The sequence below is a fragment of the Salmo salar genome, chromosome ssa01, assembly GCF_905237065.1.
Source record: "Salmo salar chromosome ssa01, Ssal_v3.1, whole genome shotgun sequence".
Taxonomy (NCBI): domain Eukaryota; kingdom Metazoa; phylum Chordata; class Actinopteri; order Salmoniformes; family Salmonidae; genus Salmo; species Salmo salar.
In genome coordinates, this window is record NC_059442.1 from 20,771,939 (window position 1) to 20,792,638 (window position 20,700).

A 20,700-nucleotide genomic window follows, 5' to 3' on the forward strand; every position below is an offset into this window, starting at 1 on the left:
TCGCAAAGCAGTGAGTGAGTTCTGAGGCATTCTTGTGAGACGGGCATTAAAAACAACTTACCTGAAAAAATGCTCCTCTGAATGGACATTCACGTTACATTACAATGACATCTATGAATCTAAGTTGCTTGTAACTCGTAAAAGTCTAACAAGACTTAAGAGGGTACGTGATAGCCTATCCATGTCACATCCTCAAAAAGATGCCAAGGCTGAACAAACCAGTGAATTTTAGCAGCACCACCAGGCAAAGTGCAAATGGTATGCTGCTAACACTCACTGTTACAGCATGATGGGAATGTAGTGTTTGACCTCATCATCCCCTCTGGCTAATGACTCCAGAATTGGCCTCTTATGAATAGGGGCCACAGATGGTGGCCCTTGTGTTAATGGTTCACGACTGCTATGGTAGCTAGTTACTGATCCAGCCAGGACTATGGCTGATCTCATAAAGACACTCATTTCTAAATCAGCATCTAGAATGAAATGAATTCTAGATTAGAATGCTCAGTGCTAAAGTCAGATGCTGTGATGTCAGTGGATAATCTGTTGGCTCTGGGAGAGTATGTGATTATCAACTGAACACTCACAAACAGAATGGCAGTAACATTGTGGGCGCGTTCCTCTGCCCAGGCATTGCTGACGCATGCCAGATCTTAAAACGCCTGGATAGGTATTTTACGTATCAGCTAACCAAATTATGTAATAGAAATCTGGTGCTCTACGGCACAAAACCATTGATTGATGCATGCAGGAGAATGCAACCTGTGCGTGGATGGAGACTGTACACATGTAGATATAGGGTGACTACCAATGTCTAAACAGGTCTTTGTCCCAAGGGCCAGAAATGTTTCCTATGATCTGAACAGCAACAATAGCCTGTTGCTAGGGCTCAGAGTTCTCCTGGTCAGGTCTGATGAGCAAGAAAAAAAAAAAACCCACCTGGCCCTAAACCTATAACATGCTGAAGAATATCTCCCTTCCAAAACTTAGTTCGGACGTCGTACGTGTACCTTGACTTGATTAGTGAAGTAAATTGTCGCCAAGTTAGTTTAGTCAAAAGGTGCATGTTCTGACCTCATTGAAAATGCATTGTGAAGACTACATTGTACAGTAATTGGTGAGCTATTAAGTTGGTCCAAATGTCATGTCAACAAACCAACAATTGGGTCAGATTTGGCATATGTCTCACATCATTTGGAAGGAGGACGCTGAGTGTGATGCTACTCCTAATTAGGTATCCATGCTATCATATGAAACAACTAACAGTAGCTCAATTGTGGCATTATCACACTTACTCATGGAAGGTAGAACGATCCAACAGCCTCTTCATTTAAAATAAGTCATTAGGGTGTAATGTCTTACTGTATATCAGGTGCACAATAAAAATAAAGAGAAATCGTTTTAATACGCAGACACTAATTGATTTGATTTCCATTCATATCCACTCCAAATTAACAGCTTCACATGTGTGCATTAAAAAAAAAAAAAATACATGGAAAAAAAAGAGAAAAGAAAAATGCCTTAAAAAAATAAAAAAATAAAATTGTGCTACGCACTAGGCTGCATTCAAAACAAACCCCTGCACCGCATCCATTTACCCGTAACATGGCAGAAACTCACGCTTGAGCCTTTTACTTTGTTTTGGTCCACTAGCTTCAAACAGCTGTAAAACATTTTCTGTTATTGAAAATACATTTCACAGCAATTTAGATGGTACAATGATTTCCTACACTATTCAGTGCTTGTTCTCTCTCAAACTGAAATTGAGAGTGCAATTTTAGCGACCAAAAAATGAAAGAGTTATTTCTACATTGGCTGCTTGATCCGATTTCCACTAGATAACACAGCAAAGTCAGAACAGCTTTCCTTTGACAACAGATGCCGGCCCAGCAGGATAAATCAATGGTCGAATATCACAGCCAGTCACAACAAGGTGGGTAAGTAATACTTTGAAACACTATCATTCCACTATTTCTGCAGATATATTAGGGACATTTTCAGAAAATACAATGCAAAAATTCAAAAAAAAAATCCTTTAAGAACGTTTGTATGTAGTGGTATTCACAAACAGTTGTGGGCACACAATGTATGATTTACATACATTTTCCATCAGTAGTATTGTTTAAAACCTTGAACATCTAGGAAAGTCTAAGCTGTGTTGTTGGTTGGTTCGACTAGGAAGGTTGTGTTGTTGGTTGGCCTGTCTTCCTGTCTCTGCAGGGGCAGGATGTCTGTGATCCAGTATTGAAATAAGGACACAACTGCAGTGGCCTCACCTGGAAAGACGAGACACACGTTACATTAGTTTGATTGCAATTAGGAACAGTGAGTGCATAAACAGTTATTTAATGAGATCATTACTGCCATTCCATAGTGATGAGGACAACTAATTATCCTGGTCTAGTACTGTACCCATCTGTCTGTCTCCTCAGACATTTTTTACCTCGCCTTGACCCAGTCAGTAATCCCAACATGTTTCAAGCTGACCACCATTGTCCCTGTTCCCAAGAGCTCCAAGTTAGCCATTTAGGCATGACTATCTCCCTGTAGCACTCACATCTGTAATTTTGAAGTGCTGGTCATGACACACAACATCCCAGACCCACTCCAATTTGCATACCGCCCCAATGGGTCCAGAAATGACGCAATCTCATTGCATTTCACACTGCCATCTCCCACCTGGACAAGACGAGAAATAAATATGTGAGAATGCTGTTCATCGACTACAGCTCAGCGTTTAACACCATAGTCCCCCATAAGCTCATCACCAAGCTCGGGACTGAACACCTCCCTCTGCAACTGGATCCTGGACTTCCCAACAGGCCGGGCCCGAGGTGACGAGGGTAGGCAACAACACCTCCGCCACGCTGACCTTCAACACGGGGGCCCCTCAGGGGAGTGTGCCTAGTCCCCTCCTGTACTCCCCGTTCACCCAAGACTGCGTGGCCAAGCATGACTCCAACACCATCAAGTTAGCTGTCGGTGGTAGACCTGATCACCTACGGTGATGAGACTGCCTACAGGGTGGAGGTCAGATACTTGGCAGTGTGGTGACAGGAGAACAACCTCTCCCTCAATGTCAGTAAGACCAAGGAGCTGATCGAAGACTACAGGTGAAAGAGGGGAGAGCACTTCCCCATTCACATCAGCAGGGCTGTAGTGGAGCAGGTCGAGAGCTTCAAGTTCCTTGGCGTCCACATCCCTAAGGACTTAACATGGTCCAAACAAACACGCAATGTTCTGAAGAGGGCACAACAGCACCTCTTCCCCCTTAAGGAGGCTGAAAAGATTTGTCACGGGCCCTCAGATCCTCAAAGTCTACAGCTGCACCATCAAGAGCATCTTGTCTGACGGCATCACTGTTTGGTATGGCAAATGCACCGCCCTCGACTGCAAAGCGCTACAGAGGGTGGTGCGGACGGCCCTGTACATCACTGGGGCGGAGCTCCCTGCCACCGGAGGACATCTATGAGGCAGTGTCAGAGGAAGGCCTAAAAAAATTGCCGAAGACTTCAGCCAACCAAGACTGTTCATTTTGCTACTGTCCATCAAACAGTACCGGAGCACCGGCTCTCAAACCAACAGGCTCTGAGACGGCTTCTATCCCCAAGCCATAAGACTGCTAAATAGTTACACGGAATACGCACACTCAAGACTATATCCATTGAGTATACGCCCTTAGAACAGCCTCAATTTCTCGAAGCATGAAATCTACAAGGTGTCAAAAGCGTTCCACAGGGATGCTGGCCCATTTTGACTCCAATGCTTCCCACTGTTGTGTCATGCTGGCTGAATGTCCTGTGGGTGGTCGACCATTCTTGATACACACGGGAAACTGCTGAGTGTGAAAAACCCAGCAGCGTTGCAATTCTTGACACAAACCGGTGCGCCTGGCACCTACTGCTATACCCCGTTTAAAAGGAATTAGATATTTTGTCCTCACCCATTCACGCTCTGAAGGACACATTCACAATCCATGTCTCAATTGTCTCAAGGCTTAACTTAAGGTATAGGGGGCAGTATTTTCATTTTCGGATGAAAAGCATGCCCAGAGTAAACTGCCTAATACTTGGGCCCAGAGTCAAATATGTGCATATTATCAGTAGATTTGGATAGAAAACACTCTGAAGTTTCTAAAACTGTTTGAATGATGTCTGTGAGTATAACAGAACTCATATGGCAGGCAAAAACCTGAGAAAAATCCAACCAGGAAGTGGGAAATCTGAGAATTGTAGTTCTTTCGAATCCCTATCGAAACTACAGTGTCTGTGGGGTCACGTTGCACTTCCTAAGGCTTCCATTGGCTGTCAACAGCCTTTAAAAATGGTGTTTCATCCTTCTCCTGTTACTGGGCAGAAAATAGGAGCTCAGTCAATGAGTGGACTCCCTGGGGACAAAGGACTTGGTGATGCGCGAGCCCGCCAGCGTGCCCCTCCTTTTTCCTCTGTAATGAATACGCTATTGTCCGGTTGGAATATTATCAACGTTTTATGTTAAAAAGACCCTAAGGATTGATTGTAAACAACGTTTGACATGTTTCTACAAACGATAATGGAACTATTTGACTTTTCGTGTCTGGATTTACACTCGCGCGTTATGCCTTTGGATAGTGATCTGAACGCACGAACAAAACGGAGGTATTTGGACATAAATATGGAGTATTTTGAACAAAAAGAACATTTCTTGTGGAAGTAGGAGTCCCGGGAGTGCATTCTGACGAAGATCAGCAAAGGTAAGAGAATATTTATAATACTAATTCTGAGTTTAGTTGACCCCAGAACTTGGCAGGTATCTGTATAGCTTGCTTTGATGGCGAGCTATGTACTCAGAATATTGAAAAATGTGCTTTCTCCGTAAAGCTATTTTAAAATCTGACACAGCGGTTGCATTAAGGAGAAGTACATCTATAATTCTTTCAATAACTGTTGTAAATTTTATCAACGTTTATGATGAGTATTTTTGTAAATTGATGTGCACATTCACCGGAAGTTTGTGGGAATACATTTTCTGAACATCACGCGCCAATGTAAAAATGTTTTTTTTTAAAATATAAATATGAACTTTATCGAGCAAAACATACATGTATTGTGTAACATGAAGTCCTATGAGTGCCATCTGATGAAGATCAAAGGTTAGTGAATATTTTAGCTGTATTCTTTGTTTTTGTGATGAATGTCCTTGCTTGGAAAATGGCTGTGTGGTTTTTCTTGTGAAGTTTATGTCCTAACATAATCCAATTTTATGCTTTCGCTGTAAAGCCTTTTTGAAATCGGACAATGTGGTTAGATTAACGAGAAGTTTATCTTTGAAATGGTGTAAAATAGTTGATTGTTTGAGAAAATGAAATTGTTTTGCTGTTTTGTATTTCGGGCCATGCTATTTCACTGGCTGTTGAATAGTGTCCCCCGCAGGTGGGACGGTCACGTCCCACCTAGCCCATTGAAGTTAAAAATTCTTCTTTAAACCCGTCTCCTCCCTTTCATCAACACTGATTGAAGTGGATTTAACAAGTGACATCAATAAGGTAACATAGCTTTCACCTGGACAGTCTCATGGACAGAGCAGGTGCTTTTAATGTTTAGTATACACACACACACAGAAAAGATTTGGCATGGGTCCTCAGATCCTCAAAACGTTCTACAGCTGCACCATCGAGAGCATCCTGACTGGTTGCGTCACTGCCTGGGGCCAAGCTTCCTGCCATCCAGGACCTCTATACCAGACGTTGTCAGAGGAAAGCCCTAAAATTTACCAAAGACTCCATTCACCATACTCACAGACTAGCGGTACCGGAGCGCCGAAGTCTAGGTAAAAAAGGCTTCTTAACAGCTTCTACCCCCAAGCAATAAGACTCCTGCTAATCAAATGGCTAACCGGACTACTTGCATTGCCCCGCCCTTCTACATTGCTGCTACTGTGTTATTATCTATGTGTAGATCACTTTCCCTCTCCCTACATGATTACCTGGACTAACCGGTGCCCCCGCACATTGGCTCCGTACCGGCACCCCCTGTATATAGCCCGGCAACTCTATTGTTGCTCCTTAATTGTTTTCTATATTACTTCAGTAAATTTTTGTAAATACTTGTTTGTTTTTTTATTAAATACTTTTTTTTTTTTTTTTGCATTGTTGGTTAAGGGCTTGTAAGTAAGTATTTCACGGAAAGGTCTACACCTGTTGTATTCGGCAGATGTGACAAAGACATTTTTTGATTTGACACACTTTCACACTAAAAATATCCTGCCGCCACTGTTCTTTATTCTGATGCCTAGTCACTTTATCCTGCCTTAATGTGCATGGATATGCACATTGACCTGGACCTGGTACTCCCTGTATATATCTCCACAGTGATCTGGTACTCCCTGTAAATGGTCTGCCTACCCATGTGAGAGACGCAGACTCGGTCTCAACCTTTAAGTCTTTATTGAAGACTCATCTCTTCAGTAGGTCCTATGATTAAGTGTAGTCTGGCCCAGGAGTGTGAAGATGAACGGAAAAGCACTGGAGCAACGAACCGCCCTTGCTGTCTCTGCCTGGCAGGTTCCCCTCTCTCCATTGGGATTCTCTGCCTCTAACCCTATAACAGGGGCTGAGTCACTGGCTTACTAGTGCTCTTCCATGCCGTCCCTACGAGGGGTGCGTCGCTTGAGTGGGTTGAGTCACTGACGTGGTCTTCCTGTCCGGGTTGGCGCCCCCCCTTGGGTTGTGCCGTGGCGGAGATCTCTGTGGGCTATACTCGGCCTCGTCTCAGGATGGTAAGTTGGTGGTTGGAGATATCCCTCCAGTGGTGTGGGGGCTGTGCTTTGGCAAAGCGGGTGGGGTTATATCCTGCCTGTTTGGCCCTGTACGGGGGTATCGTCGGACGGGGCCACAGTGCCTCCCGACCTCTCCTGTCTCAGCCTCCAGTATTTATGCTGCAGTAGTTTGTGTGTCAGGGTGCTAGGGTCAGTCTGGTCTATCTCGAGTATTTCTCCTGTCTTATCCGGTGTCCTGTGTGAATTTAACCTCTATGGGCTATGTGGGACGCAAGCGTCCCACCCTGGTACACCCAATCAACAACACGTGAAATATCAAGAGCGCCAAATTTGAAAACAATTAAATGTCATAATTCAAATTTCTCAAACATACACCCTTTGAAAGATAAACATCTCCTTAATCTAACCACGTTGTCCGATTTCAAAAAGGCTTTACGGCAAAAGCATAAAGTTAGATTATGTTAGGAGAGTACATTGACAATAGCTGTGTGCAATGTTTTGTCAATTCAAAGACAGGCGTCACCAAAAGCAGAAAACCAGCTAAAATGATGCACTAACCTTTGACAATCTCCATCAGATGACACTCCTAGGACATTATGTTAGACAATGCATGCATTTTTTGTTCTATCAAGTTCATATTTATATCCAAAAACAGCGTTTTACTATGGCGTTGATGTTGAGGAAATCGTTTCCCTCCAATAACCGCCAGTCAAGCAGCACAACAAATTAAATAATTACTATTCGAAAACATTGGTAAAATATTATATTGTCATTCAAAGAATTATAGATTTACATCTCTTGAATGCAACCGGATTGCCAGATTTAAAAATAACCTTACTGGGAAATCACACTTTGCAATAATCTGAGCACTGCGCCCAGAAAAATACGCTTTGTGATACAGACTAACCGCCATGTTGGAGAGATCTAAAAATCGAAAATACTATGTAAATAATCCATTACCTTTGATTCTCTTCATCAGATGTCACTTCCAAGAATCCCAGGTCCATAACAAATGTAGTTTTGTTCGAAAAAGCTCATAATTTATGTCCAAAAAGCTCCGTGTTGTTAGCACATGATCTATGCCAGCCGGACTTCATCATGAACGAGGGGAAAGAAATATTTACGTTCGTTCAAACATGTCAAACGTTGTATAGCATAAATCATTAGTGCCTTTTTTAACCAGAACATGAATAATATTCAAGGCGGACGTTTGCATTCTCTTTTAAAACGTTTTGGAACGAGAGTACCCAACATGAACTTGCGCGCAAGAGTAATCGCCACCACCGTTCCAAGGCTCTTGTTCGTTCAGTTCTCACAGTATAAGACTCAAAACACTTTCTAAAGACTGGTGACATCTAGTGGAAGCCATAGGAAGTGCTCAACAATTAATAAGCCCCTGTGTGTTTCAATGGCATAGGCTTAAAGGTCATTAACACATCAGGTATCCACTTCCTGTCAGAATTTGTCTCAGGGTTTTGACTGTCATATGAGTTCTGTTATACTTACAGACACCATTCAAACAGTTTTAGAAAATTCAGAGTGTTTTCTATCCAAACCTGAACAATAATATGCATATTCTAGCTTCTGAGTTGGTGTAGGAGGCAGTTAAAAATGGGCACATATTTTTTTCAAAATTCTCAATACTGCCCCCTAGCCCCAAGAGGTTTTAAGTATGCTCCCTCTAATTAACTCGCTCTCGGAGGTACTGAGCCCTAGGACCATGCCTCAGGACTACCTGGCCTGATGACTCCTTGCTGTCCCCAGTCCACCTGGCCGTGCTGCTGCTCCAGTTTCAACTGTTCTGCCTGCGGCTATGGAACCCTGACCTGTTCACCGGATGTGCTACCTGTCCCAGACCTGCTGTTTTCAACTCTCTAGAGACTGCAGGATCGGTAGAGATACTCTGAATGATCGGCTATGAAAAGCCAACTGACATTTACTTCCGAGGTGCTGACCTGTTGCACCCTCGACAACCACTGTGATTATTATTATTTGACCCTGCTGGTCATCTATGAACATTTGAACATCTTGGCCACGTTCTGTTATAATCTCCACCCGGCACAGCCAGAAGAGGACTGGCCACGCCTCATAGCCTGGTTCCTCTCTAGGTTTCTTCCTAGGTTCTGGCCTTTCTAGGGAGTTTATCCTAGCCACCATGCTTCTACACCTGCATTGCTTGCCGTTTGGGGTTTTAGGCTGGGTTTCTATACAGCACTTTGTTACATTAGCTGATGTAAGGGCTTTATAAATAACTTTGATATATAGCTCCACATTGATCTGGTACTTCCTGTATATAGCTTAATTCTAGTGTATTTTATTCCTTGTGTTACAATTTGTATAATTATTTTTTAACTAATCATTGGGAAGGGCTCCTTCGTAAGCAAGCATTTCAAGTCTACACCTGTTTTATTCGGCGCATGTGACAAAAAGTTTGATTTGGTTCCTGTCACCTACAGTACCTCACTGCTAACAGCTTCCCTTTCCCCCTGGGCTATGTCTTTTATATAACTGTGCTGTTAAAGAGTCCAAATTAAAAGGAGAAGTGCATGAAAGTCATCAAGTAAAACTGGCAACAGGCAAGCAGCAGACGTCATCGCCGACAGAGGTGTTGGGTAGAACAGTGAAATGTAAGCTGTGGGACATGCTTTAGCACTGCCCTCGTGGTCAATTGATTCCTCCTCTCTCTCAGAGCTGAAGAGAAGCTCCAGGAAACTGGAAAAGACTTCAGACTTTTCCACAGAACAGGCTAAACCAACAGCACAGCAGGCTTACTGGGCTCAAGCATGGCTGGACAGAAACAGCTGGCTTTATTCCACTGGTGGCCAATTCCATTTGTTTAGCTATATAAATATCCTTAAAACAGTTTAAGTTATTTTACCCCATTGTTTTACATTCCATTTAATGGACATTTGCCTTTAGCAAAAGAGAACAGGTGGGAATAGATTAGTTAATAGACTGGATGGCTATTAGACTACTTTATTTGCTCTTTAACTTCTTTGGGATAGGTGGCAGTATTTTCACGGCCGGATAAAAAAAAAAACGTACCCGATTTAATCTGGTTACTACTCCTGCCCAGAAACTAGAATATGCATATAATTAGTAGATTTGGATAGAAAACACTATAAAGTTTCTAAAACTGTTTGAATGGTGTCTGTGAGTATAACAGAACTCATATGGCAGGCCAAAACCTGAGAAGATTCCATACAGGAAGTGCTGTTGCATCTCTATCGAAAATACAGCATCTGTGCTGTAACGTGACATTTTCTAAGGCTTCCATTGGCTCTCTAAAGCCGCCAGAAAGTGGAATGGGGTGTCTGCTGTCTCTGGGCGAAAAACAGCAGGAGAATTTGTAAGTGGTCAGCCTGGGGACAGTGACACTGGAGATGCGTGTTCACGAGACTACTCCATTTTTTTCTTTCAGCCTTTGAGTGAATACAACATTGCCCGGTTGGAATATTATCGCTATTTTACGAGAAAAATAGCATAAAAATGGATTTTAAACAGCATTTGACATGCTTCTAAGTACAGTAATGGAATATTTTTTATTTTTTGGTCACGAAATGCGCTCGCGCGTCACCCTTCGGATAGTGACCTGAACGCATGAACAAAACGGCGCTATTTAAATATAACTATGGATTATTTGGAACCAAAACAACATTTGTTGTTGAAGTAGAAGTCCCGGGAGTGCATTCTGACGAAGAACAGCAAAGGTAATCCAATTTTTCTAATAGTAATTCTGAGTTTAGGTTGTCCCCAAACTTGGTGGGTGTCAAAATAGCTAGCCATGATGGCCGAGCTATCTACTCAGAATATTGCAAAATGTGCTTTCGCTGAAAAGCTATTTTAAAATCTGACACCGCGATTGCATAAAGGAGTTCTGTATCTATAATTCTTAAAATAATTATGTATTTTGTGAACGTTTATCATGAGTAATTTAGTAAATTCACCGGAAGTTTTCGGTGGGTATGCTAGTTCTGAACATCACATGCTAATGTAAAAAGGGGTTTTTTGATATAAATATGAACTTGATTGAACAAAACATGCATGTATTGTATAACATAATGTCCTAGGTGTGTCATCTGATGAAGATCATCAAAGGTTAGTGCTGCATTTAGCTGTGGTTTGGGTTTATGTGACATATGCTTGCTTGGAAAATGGCTGTGTGATTATTTGTGTCTATGTACTCTCCTAACATAATCTAATGTTTTGCTTTCGCTGTAAAGCCTTTTTGAAATCGGACAATGAGGTTAGATTAACGAGAGTTATCTTTACAATGGTGTAAAATAGTTGATTGTTTGAGAAAATTGAATTGTGGTATTTTAGTTGGTTTTGTATTTCGCGCCGTGCGATGCCATTGGCTGTTGGCTAGGGGTTCCGCAGACAGAACGGGGTTCCACTAGCGGAACGTCTGTCCTCAACAGGTTAAAGGCCCAGTTCAGTCAAAAATGTGATTTATATACATTTCCACAATTCGAGGTTGGAATAATACTGTGAAAATTATGATAAAGATCCTTTTAGTGAAAGCACTGTTTGAGAACACCACCTTAAAATTCAGCCTTTTTTTGTAGGATGGAGTTGAGTTAATGAGTTAATAGACCAATAACAAAAGAGATCCAAACCTCCCTGCCAATAACAGCTAGTTTTTAGATTTCCCCTCCCACTCAGACCACTCCCAGACGGTCCAAGCAAAATTCTTGCGAACAACTGCTCTTTGCTAAGTTATTTCTGACAATTAATTCATAACCATCACAGTACGGTACTTAACTGTTACCCAGAAATGCACAAAGCTTGTCCACATCTGAGGAGCAGGTGGAGGGACCAGCAGGAATAAGCTGTGTGGTTTTAGTTTATAGTGAGTCTATAGTAGTGTTCCCCAACTGGTGGCCCACAGGTGGTATTATTTGACCACCCAAGTATTACATTTTCATTGTTGGACATAAGTCTGTAAAAACACGAGGAAATCAGCTCCAAGTGACTTTCATTTCGGAAATCTGTTCCCAAGTATTCACACACAAACACGTGATCATATAGAAATGTAAGAACGTTTTGAAATGATTATGTTCTAGTCAAATATATCTTCTTGCAGTCAATTTGCAGTCTACAAATTATGTTCCGATCCCCTGACCATCCACCCAACAATCTAGTTGATGATCCCTGGTCTATAGAGAGTCCACTGTGGGAACTGATCACAGGTCTGGACTGGAGTTTGTTTTCTTCTTCAGCATTGCCTTGGCAGAGAGTTGGGCATCACTACGACCACCTGCTCAGCCGTGCCCTGAATCCCCTGGAAAGGACAGTCGTATAATACTCTGCACTAGGGCCAACCAGGTTACCACTGATCTTATCAGTTAGATTTGAACTGGCCCAAAACACACACGAGACCATCTCAATCACAATTTCCAGACCTGTACAATGTCTGCTCTCCTGGCAGCTCGAGTAAAACACCCGGTGGCAGGAGATACTGGGGACTCTCAAACTGGTTTGTGTTTGGATAGGGGAGAGCATGCATGTATAGGTAAGGCATGCTAGTATGGCCAGATGAGGGCAGGTATGATTAGGCGACGGGTAGTATGGACTAGAGGTCGACCGATTACGATTTTTCAACGCCGATACCGATTGGAGGACCAAAAAAAGCCGATACTGATTAAATTGGCCGATTTTTTATTTATATAATGACAACAATACTGATTGAACAATGAACACTTATTTTAACTTAATATAATACATAAATAAAATGTATTTAGTCTCAAGTAAATAATGAAACATGCTCAATTTGGTTTAAATAATGCAAAAAGTGTTGGAGAAGTAAAAGTGCAATACGTGCCATGTAAAAAAGCTAACGTTTAAGTTATTTGCTCAGAACATGAGAACATATGAAAGCTGGTGGTTCCTTAACGAGTCCTCAATATTCCCAGTTAAGAAATTTTAGGTTGTAGTTATTATAGGAATTATGACGCGTCAACTATTTCTCTCTATACCATTGGTATTTCATATACCTTTGACTATTGGATGTTCTTATAGGCACTTTAGTATTACCAGCCTAATCCCGGGAGTTGATAGGCTTGAAGTCATAAACAGAGCTGTGAAGCAAGCATTGCTAAGAGCTGCGGAAAACGCAGTAAAGTGCTGTTTGAATGAACGCTTACGAGCCTGCTGCTGCCAACCACCGCTCAGTCAGACTGTTCTATCAAATCATAGACTTAATTATAATAAACACACAAATTCGGCCTTTGGTCATTAATATGGTCAAATCTGGAAAATATAATTTCAAAAAGAAAATGTTTATTCTTTCAGTGAAATACGGAACCGTTCGCAACGAGCCAGGCGGCCCAAACTGCTGCATATACCCTGACTCTGTGTAAACACTTCTGTGTATTGATTTTAAGAAAGGCATTGATGTTTATAGTTAGGTACATTTGTGCTTAATGCGCTTTTGTTAAATCACCCGTTTGGCGAAGTAGGCGGTGATTCGATGATAAATTAACAGGCACCGCATTGATTATACGCAATGCAGGACAAGCTAGTTAACCTAGTAATATCAACCATGTGTAGTTATCTAGTGATTATGTGAAGATTGATTGTTTTTTATAAGATAAGCTTAATGCTAGCTAGCAACTTACCGTGGCTCCTTGCAGCCACAAGGTCATTTTGATGCTACACTCGCGTAACAGGTGGTCAGCCTGCTACGCAGTCTCCTCATGGACTGCAATGTAATCAGCGTCCAAAAAGGCCATTTACCGATTGTTATGAAAACGTGAAATCGGCCCTAATTCAATCGGCCATGCCGATTAATCGGTCAACCTCTAGTATAGACAGGTGAGCTCAGACAAGAATAGTTAAGGAAAAAACAGATAAGACTACTCACTAGGAGACATGGTAGAGCTGTTCTGGAGCTCTTGCAGAGCCTTGGCAAGCCTCTCCGTGTCCTGTTGCTGCACCAGGGACTTGAGGCTATGGAGTTGGGCCAAAACAGGAGGGGGGAATGTTCCATTGGACAGGCTGGTCAGAAGGTCCTCCACTACCACCGAGGACACATGGAGCCTGCCTGCAGGCAATGAGCCTGGAGTGTGTGAGGAAAGAGGAGATGCTCTTACTCCACCAACCTTTCAAATATCCATTACTGAATGGGAATGTGCTAAGCAGGATGTGGTCAATTCAGTCATGACTGCAGCAAAATGTCTCTAATAACTTAACAATCGTCAGGTCTATGTTGAAACTGAGGTGCATAATAAGGACAGGAGAATTTCTTCCAGAGGCAAGTCAGGGAGGGATTATGCCAGACCAGACGACAGAGCCTGTACATTAGGAAGTAACCTAAACACCTCAGACCTTAAAATCTCCCATGGTCCTCAAATTGGGACTATTTTTTGGGCTGTGCTCTGCACACTGCTCCTCAAATTATTTATTTTCTGCCAATATTAAGGCTATAAAATAAACTATGCTTCAGCACTTGAAGAGCATGGGCAAAACCCCCCTTTCCCTATATAGTGCACTACATTTGGCCAGCCCTTAGGAAGACAGCCAACGACTAACCCTGTTCCTGGAGACTACTGTAGGTTTCTAATCCAACCCAATCTAGCGCACCGGATTCTAATAATTAGATGGTTGATAAGCTGAACCAGGTTAGTTACAACTGGGGTTGGATTGAAAACCTACAGGAGAGTAGATCTCCAGGAACAGGGTTGGAGAGCTCTGGCCTAGGATGTGTGTGACCGTATCTGGGTTGATTAGCAGCCCTGGTATGATACTCACGATCAGACACGTAGATCTCTTGTGTGGTCCTTAGGAAGTCCATCACTTCAGCTGCTTTTCTCTGCCTCATCTCTTCATCTTCCTCCTCATGCCCATTCCCCTCTCTCTGGTAGGTGAACTCCAAAGCTGCAGCGCGGGGCATCAGACCCAGAGACAGGAGCTTTTCTTTGTGGCGTTTCTTCTTTAGCTTCCTCCTCTTGTTCTTGCTGAGCCGCTCTCCTTCCTCCTCCGTGGGGGTCGGTGCCATGGTTGGATCCCCAGGGTTGGAGTCTGTAGCCTGTCCCGCGACTGTCCCTCCTCCTGGAGCTGTTGTTCCCTTCCTCTTTCTTCTTCTTCTCCTCAGTCGTTGTCTTTCTCCCTCTCCTTCGGACTCATGAGTGTTCTCATCTGAAGGGAACAAGAAAAAGTGAGAGCTTGTTAACTTCACAAGCTAGTCTAATCTAGCATTCATTTGGCTGTAGTGCTGCGCTATGGTAAGTCAGTCCCTGTGATCCATAACTAATATCCATTTCATAGCACTTGGAATCAGCCACCTTCAACACCATGTCTATCCCACCTTTGACATAAGTCTTTGTTTATTTGGTAGCAGATAAAGTTTATTCAGCCAGCATATTCAGCACCCCTTGGATTGATGCGCAAGGATGGATTGATGTCCGGGGCTCAGAGAGCACTGAAGTCAAAAGCTTACTGCATCACCTTCCCCTGTGGTAAAGCTGGGCCCCTGCCCACACACAGTGTGGTGGCTGTTCCCCAGGGTAACTGGTGGGTGGAGAGGCTGTCTGTGATTTAGCAACCCAACCACAGTCTATACACTCCAGTACCCCCTACTGTAGAGCATGCATGCGCACACACCACTCTTTCACTAGACTTTCAGCAGGTTCAAGAGCTTTTTGGTCTGAAGGAGAAACTGCCACCATATGGCCAGCTGTGCAGAGAGCGCGAGTGAGAGCGACAATAAGAATTTAAAGGTTGTGTTATGTATCAATTTTGAGCTGTGAAAGGAGATAGAAATTGGAAACAGCACAAATAAACAGCCGGTGATTATTCACAGCATTTCCTTAAAACGAATCATAATAAGCATGTAGGAAGCGATTTACTGTTGGTGGCAATACGTGAATGCTGCAACAGATGTGGGGCAAAGCGGACATGGCGCGATAAAAGGTGCATAATGCAGCAAATGTGATTCAGCAAGGTCCAGCTCAATAAATAGTCTCAAAGACACAGGATGTCCTGTATAATGAGGATGGACATGTGCACACAGTCCATTTTATCATGATTTAGACTGTTCAACAGGTAAACTGCAGTCATCAAATGAATGTGAGTCAGTGTTCCCTCTAGTGGTCATGTAGGCTCTAGTGGTCAGGTAGTCTGATGGTTAGGGATCAAACCACAGAGCCATTTTCTGTTTACCATCAAATGTCATTAGAGTGATGCGCTCGCGTCCCGACATCAAAAAGCTCTGTAGCAGGATAGCCAATGCTGGTATCGTGACCTTGACAAATTTAAGAGTGATTGATAACCATGAAAACATGCAAGACTGATGGCTTTAGCCATGTTCAACAACTATTCTTATTCTGGATTTATCTAGCTCCATTTACCTTACCTTGCTAACTTACTAGGTAATAAATATTGAGACCACTGCACCACTCGGGAGGCTAAGGCACTGCATCGCAGCGCTAGCTGTGCCACTAAGAGATTCTGGGTTCGAGTCCAGACTCTGTCGTAGCCGGCCACGACTGAGAGACCCATGGGGTGGCGCACAATTGGCCCAGCGTCGAGCAGGTTAGGGGAGGATTTGGCCTGCAGGGATGTCCTTGTCCCATCGCGCACTAGTGACTCCTGTGGCAGGTTGAGCACAGTGTATGCTGACAGTCGCCAGGTGTACGGTGTTTCCCCCGACACATTGGTGCGGCTGGCTTCCGGGTTAAGTGGGCACTGTGTCAAGAAGCAGTGCGGCTTGGTTGTGTTTCGGAGGACGCACGGCTCTCAACCTTCACCTCGAGTCCGTACAGGAGTTGCAGCGATGAGACAAGACTGTCACTACCAATTGGATACCACGAAATTGGGGAGAAAACGGGGTAAAAAAAAAAGTAATATAAAAATATCCTCTGATGACATCTGTGATGTTGTAGGTGATAACCATCTGTCATCTAAAATATTATTGATTTAATCTGGTCTTTACATTTACTAAATAATATGTTTGAAATTTGTTTTGATTTAGAAAGGTGCAAGATAATGGTCCACTCTCAAAACAGGAAAAAAAACATGTCATCTATGCACTTATATAGCGAATGGAGGACGCTTTACCCGCGATTATTTCTCATGCCAGCCAGCTAGGCTATGCTTCTCTTTACAACAGGAGTAATGTGCTTAATATTAGGAAAGTTGATAAATAAATAAAGTCGTCCTAGCCTATAAAGCTGATGGTATCCTCTTTTTAATAGAGGCCATCAATCGGTTCTCTAAACGCAATTCAATAGACTATAGAAATGTTGTGCAACATGAGCTCTCATGAAGTGTTTGATTCGATTTTTCGATTACATTTGCATTGATGTCAGAGTGATTAGAGGGACAATAGAGTGCTGAGTACCAGGCAGTTAGCAAGTTTGGTAGGCTACTAATGACCATCAGCAGCATCAGAGCTTGGAGAAGCCTAATTACCGTGACTAAACGGTCATGTGGAATTTGACTGCCGTCATGACTCGTGACCGCCGGTGTAGCAGTAATACTGTCACCGTAACAGCCCTATTCAGAACCCAACAACAATCACCAGGCCATGTAGGCTAAGAGCAACTAGGCTCTCTAAAATAATTGTAAACATTGCTCTTACAGTGTCAATGTTTTATGATTAAAATTCATCATTCGAGTATTGCTGAGCTTCTCTCCATGCCTCTTTAGTTCTTTTTGCTAAATATTTAGCATGTGTGCGCACTGTGCATTCAGATTTTCCCATAAGTTGGCCTTTTAAAATATGCTATATTTATGATGACTTAATTTGTTTCTTAGGCCTAGATGGTAATTAGAGCAGAACTGCTTCATGTGTACAGACCTAGCAGCTGATCTACATGAAAGTATTAAGACAGTATTCAAGGTAGACACCTGCCCAGCTAAATGTTAAAGGACTTGTAACCAAAAAATAAAAACATTTATGACTATGAGGTTGTTATGGTGTACTTTGCTTTCTCCATGGTAACAGATACCTGCAAGCGTAGCACAGAGCCACAGACATTTCACAGACCATTTCAGGACTGCAGAAAGAAGCTAAAAACTACTCCCCTATTCCACCTGTACCGCTAAGACTAGGCCTAACGGCTAACTTGTACTACTTCTAAAATAATCTAAATGTGTTTATAAAGCCTTTTTTACATCAGCAGATGTCACAAAGTGCGTATACATGAACCCAACCATCTGATGACCAAATATGTAAGAGAAAGCACTAATAGGCCTAAATTGCTGACTAGTCCATTATAACAGGCAAATATAGCTGCATTGAGTATACTTCAAAGTCACAAATTCTTGAGTTTCTAGAAAAACACTGATTAAGTCTTCCAATTAATGAGACATTTGCTGCAGGTAAAGTGGAAATACCAGTACAACCTACTCAGTGTACCCAAATGAAGGTGTTGCATAAGGCTAATTTCTCTACTGTCAACATAATCTAATCAGTTTCTGTCAGGTAGCCTAAACCCCTTTACCTCTCTGGCAGGCAGATGTTGACTGAATGAAATAGACTGGGTTAGTAGTGTGGATATCCTGTCAGGACAGCTTAGAGCAGGTTGTTCAGCCAGCTGTTTGATGCCAGGGAAACATTCACTAAAAGTGCTGCATTAATGCATCTTAATGCTGCAATATGTAACTTTTTGGATGATACTAACAAATTCTTATAGAAATGTGAGTTATAGATCTTTCGCTCTCAATGAAAGCAAGTCAAAGAGGTAGATTTGTTCTATGCTTCCCTTTCATACATTTAGTTTTTGCATATTTTACTTTCAGTTTTGTACACCAGCTTCAAAATCACCACGTATCTGAAACATTTTACCTTGAGAACACACTGAGCAACAGCATCAAATGTGAATGACAGTGGGTGGTCTGATCCATTTGGCACAGATTGCATTCAGATGGGTTTTGGTCATCGGTACACTCAACACAACCATCTCACATTTATCAACTAAGGTCTAGGATAAAAATATTTGTTCCCGCTTTAATCCCCCCACAACTGGACTGGAAAAGACAATAAAGGAGAGTGATAGTAACACTGAGCTGGACAGAGGAACTGAGGAGAGCCCCTTCTAGTAAATCCCCTGCTTTATGGCACATCTCTGTCACCACAGTCCATAAATGTAAGATTATAGCCCTCTTACCAGCTGGGTCTTCCACAGTATTTATGCATGCTGGCTGAGAGAGCGTGACAGATCCCTCTGCACCTGTCTTGTATTCTGCAGGGGGAGCTACGACTGTGTACATTCGTCTGCCTGGCTGAGTCGAGGATGGTATTATATCTCCTGAGACACAGAGCAAATGAGAAAGAAAGAACATTAGCTATACTGTAAGTGCTGGCGATTGGTTTGAAGGTGATTGTATTGTAGCCTATATAACTTCCGGAGTGTGACACCAACTTAGTTGGAAGTAATAAAAAGCGGGTGATGTCTCACTTCACTTAGCTCCGGGAACAATATTTCTAATTCAATTGAGCATAACTCAAATAATGAAATATGTAACTCTACTTACCAGTGATAGTGCCATCCTCTAGGCTTGCTTTTTGTTTCACAGAGGACTTTTCGAGAACAAACTCGGGGGGTGAAGAGCTGGGTTCTTTCTCAGGCTTGGGAGGTAAGGGGTACAGCCTCTGAAGAACTTTAGACTGGAATACTGAAACGTAGTTGACATTCTTAATTTTAATTCCACATTGCTGCCCATGTCAAGTACAAGCCATCTAGGGTATAAATACATGTTTTGCTAATTACAAAATTTCAATTGAAATTATTTAATCACAATAACTAGTAGCTGATAGATCAAAGTAAAATTCACAGAAAGCATAAATACTTTATTAATATCAGAAGCCTACAAAAACGAAACGGGATCCAACGTATTCAACGATGTAACGTTATACATCAACGAAGGTATCACAAAAACACGCAGGATGGATCGGTCAACTTGGCGTTTGTTAACACTCAATGAGCTGCGCGACAGTAGCCTGCCTGGCTAGCGGGACAGGTAAACTAGCTATAAGTACAGACTAGTAAAACTAGCTACATCTGGCGTTTAATGTTTCAGCAACGACAGACGTAAAAAAAAAAAAGTACTTACCTTCTTTCCTATGTGCCATATCACTATATTTAACTCGAATGTAACATTAGATAAAACACACTTGTGAAAAATGCTAACGGTAATGTTACCAGCTAGCTAGTTAGCATTGCTAGCTACTGGCATCAACCCTGCTAGTTGATGTTTTGCATCTTTGTTAGGAACTTTTGTAATGACACCCCATCATTTGCATCATTGCGTTGACGAATCATGCTCCTTTACGACGGAAATAATTTCGCTAAATATCATTATGTGCACAGCCGCGACAGAAAACAACCAAACGAGCTGCAGCACAGAACTCAATCATCCACACATGAGGACGGTACCAAAGATGATACATATTGACCAGATACTCAAGTGGCATCTCTAACAATGTGAAATGTCGTCAACAATGGAAGGCAGTCGAGAGGAGGCAAGATCAGGTGGGACCATTCTAGCCAATGAGAGGGCAGATAAGCGTATGAACAACAGACACAACACCGATATAAAATGTTTTTTCTCAAAGTTTCTGGGATGTCAAGTGTCCTACTTATATCAGTACACTCTTAACAACCTAAGCATTACGAAACTTGTATTCCATCAAATAAGCCTCACGTAGCAAATAAGCCATTACATTTTTTGATGACCGAATTTGAAACACTCGTTGATCTCCATACAAAATCTGCTTGGTGAGCGAAAAAAAAAACTAAAAAACGCCACCTGCTGGAGAATACAGATTTTGGGCCCAGTCAATACCTCTTGCTTCTCTTCTTCCTCTCTGAAGGAACTGCCTGCCTGACACTGTGGCTGTCTGTAGCCTGACCAACAGCTCCCCCCCTGGTCGCATCCAGTAACATCAACTCCATCGACATGCGCAAACTAAGCCAGCTGTGAAGAAGGGTTTGACAG

General features: G+C 42.4%; 1 protein-coding gene across 2 annotated transcripts; it reads right to left on the reverse strand.

The window, feature by feature from the left end:
• Window positions 1-1,387: 1,387 nt before the first annotated feature.
• Window positions 1,388-20,177, reverse strand: erich1 (glutamate rich 1). 2 transcript variants are annotated; one of them, XM_014149872.2, is made up of 6 exons: window positions 19,816-20,177; window positions 19,237-19,377; window positions 18,870-19,010; window positions 14,509-14,895; window positions 13,622-13,816; window positions 1,388-2,276 (listed from the first exon to the last, which is right to left on the reverse strand). In XM_014149872.2, the coding sequence occupies exons 1-6, from the start codon at window positions 19,832-19,834 to the stop codon at window positions 2,149-2,151; spliced, it is 1,011 nt and encodes a 336-aa protein (XP_014005347.2). In that variant the 5' UTR covers window positions 19,835-20,177; the 3' UTR covers window positions 1,388-2,148. The 2 variants fall into 2 exon arrangements, with proteins under 2 accessions (XP_014005347.2, XP_045570903.1); XM_045714947.1 differs by having other exon boundaries at window positions 19,237-19,396.
• Window positions 20,178-20,700: the final 523 nt, after the last annotated feature.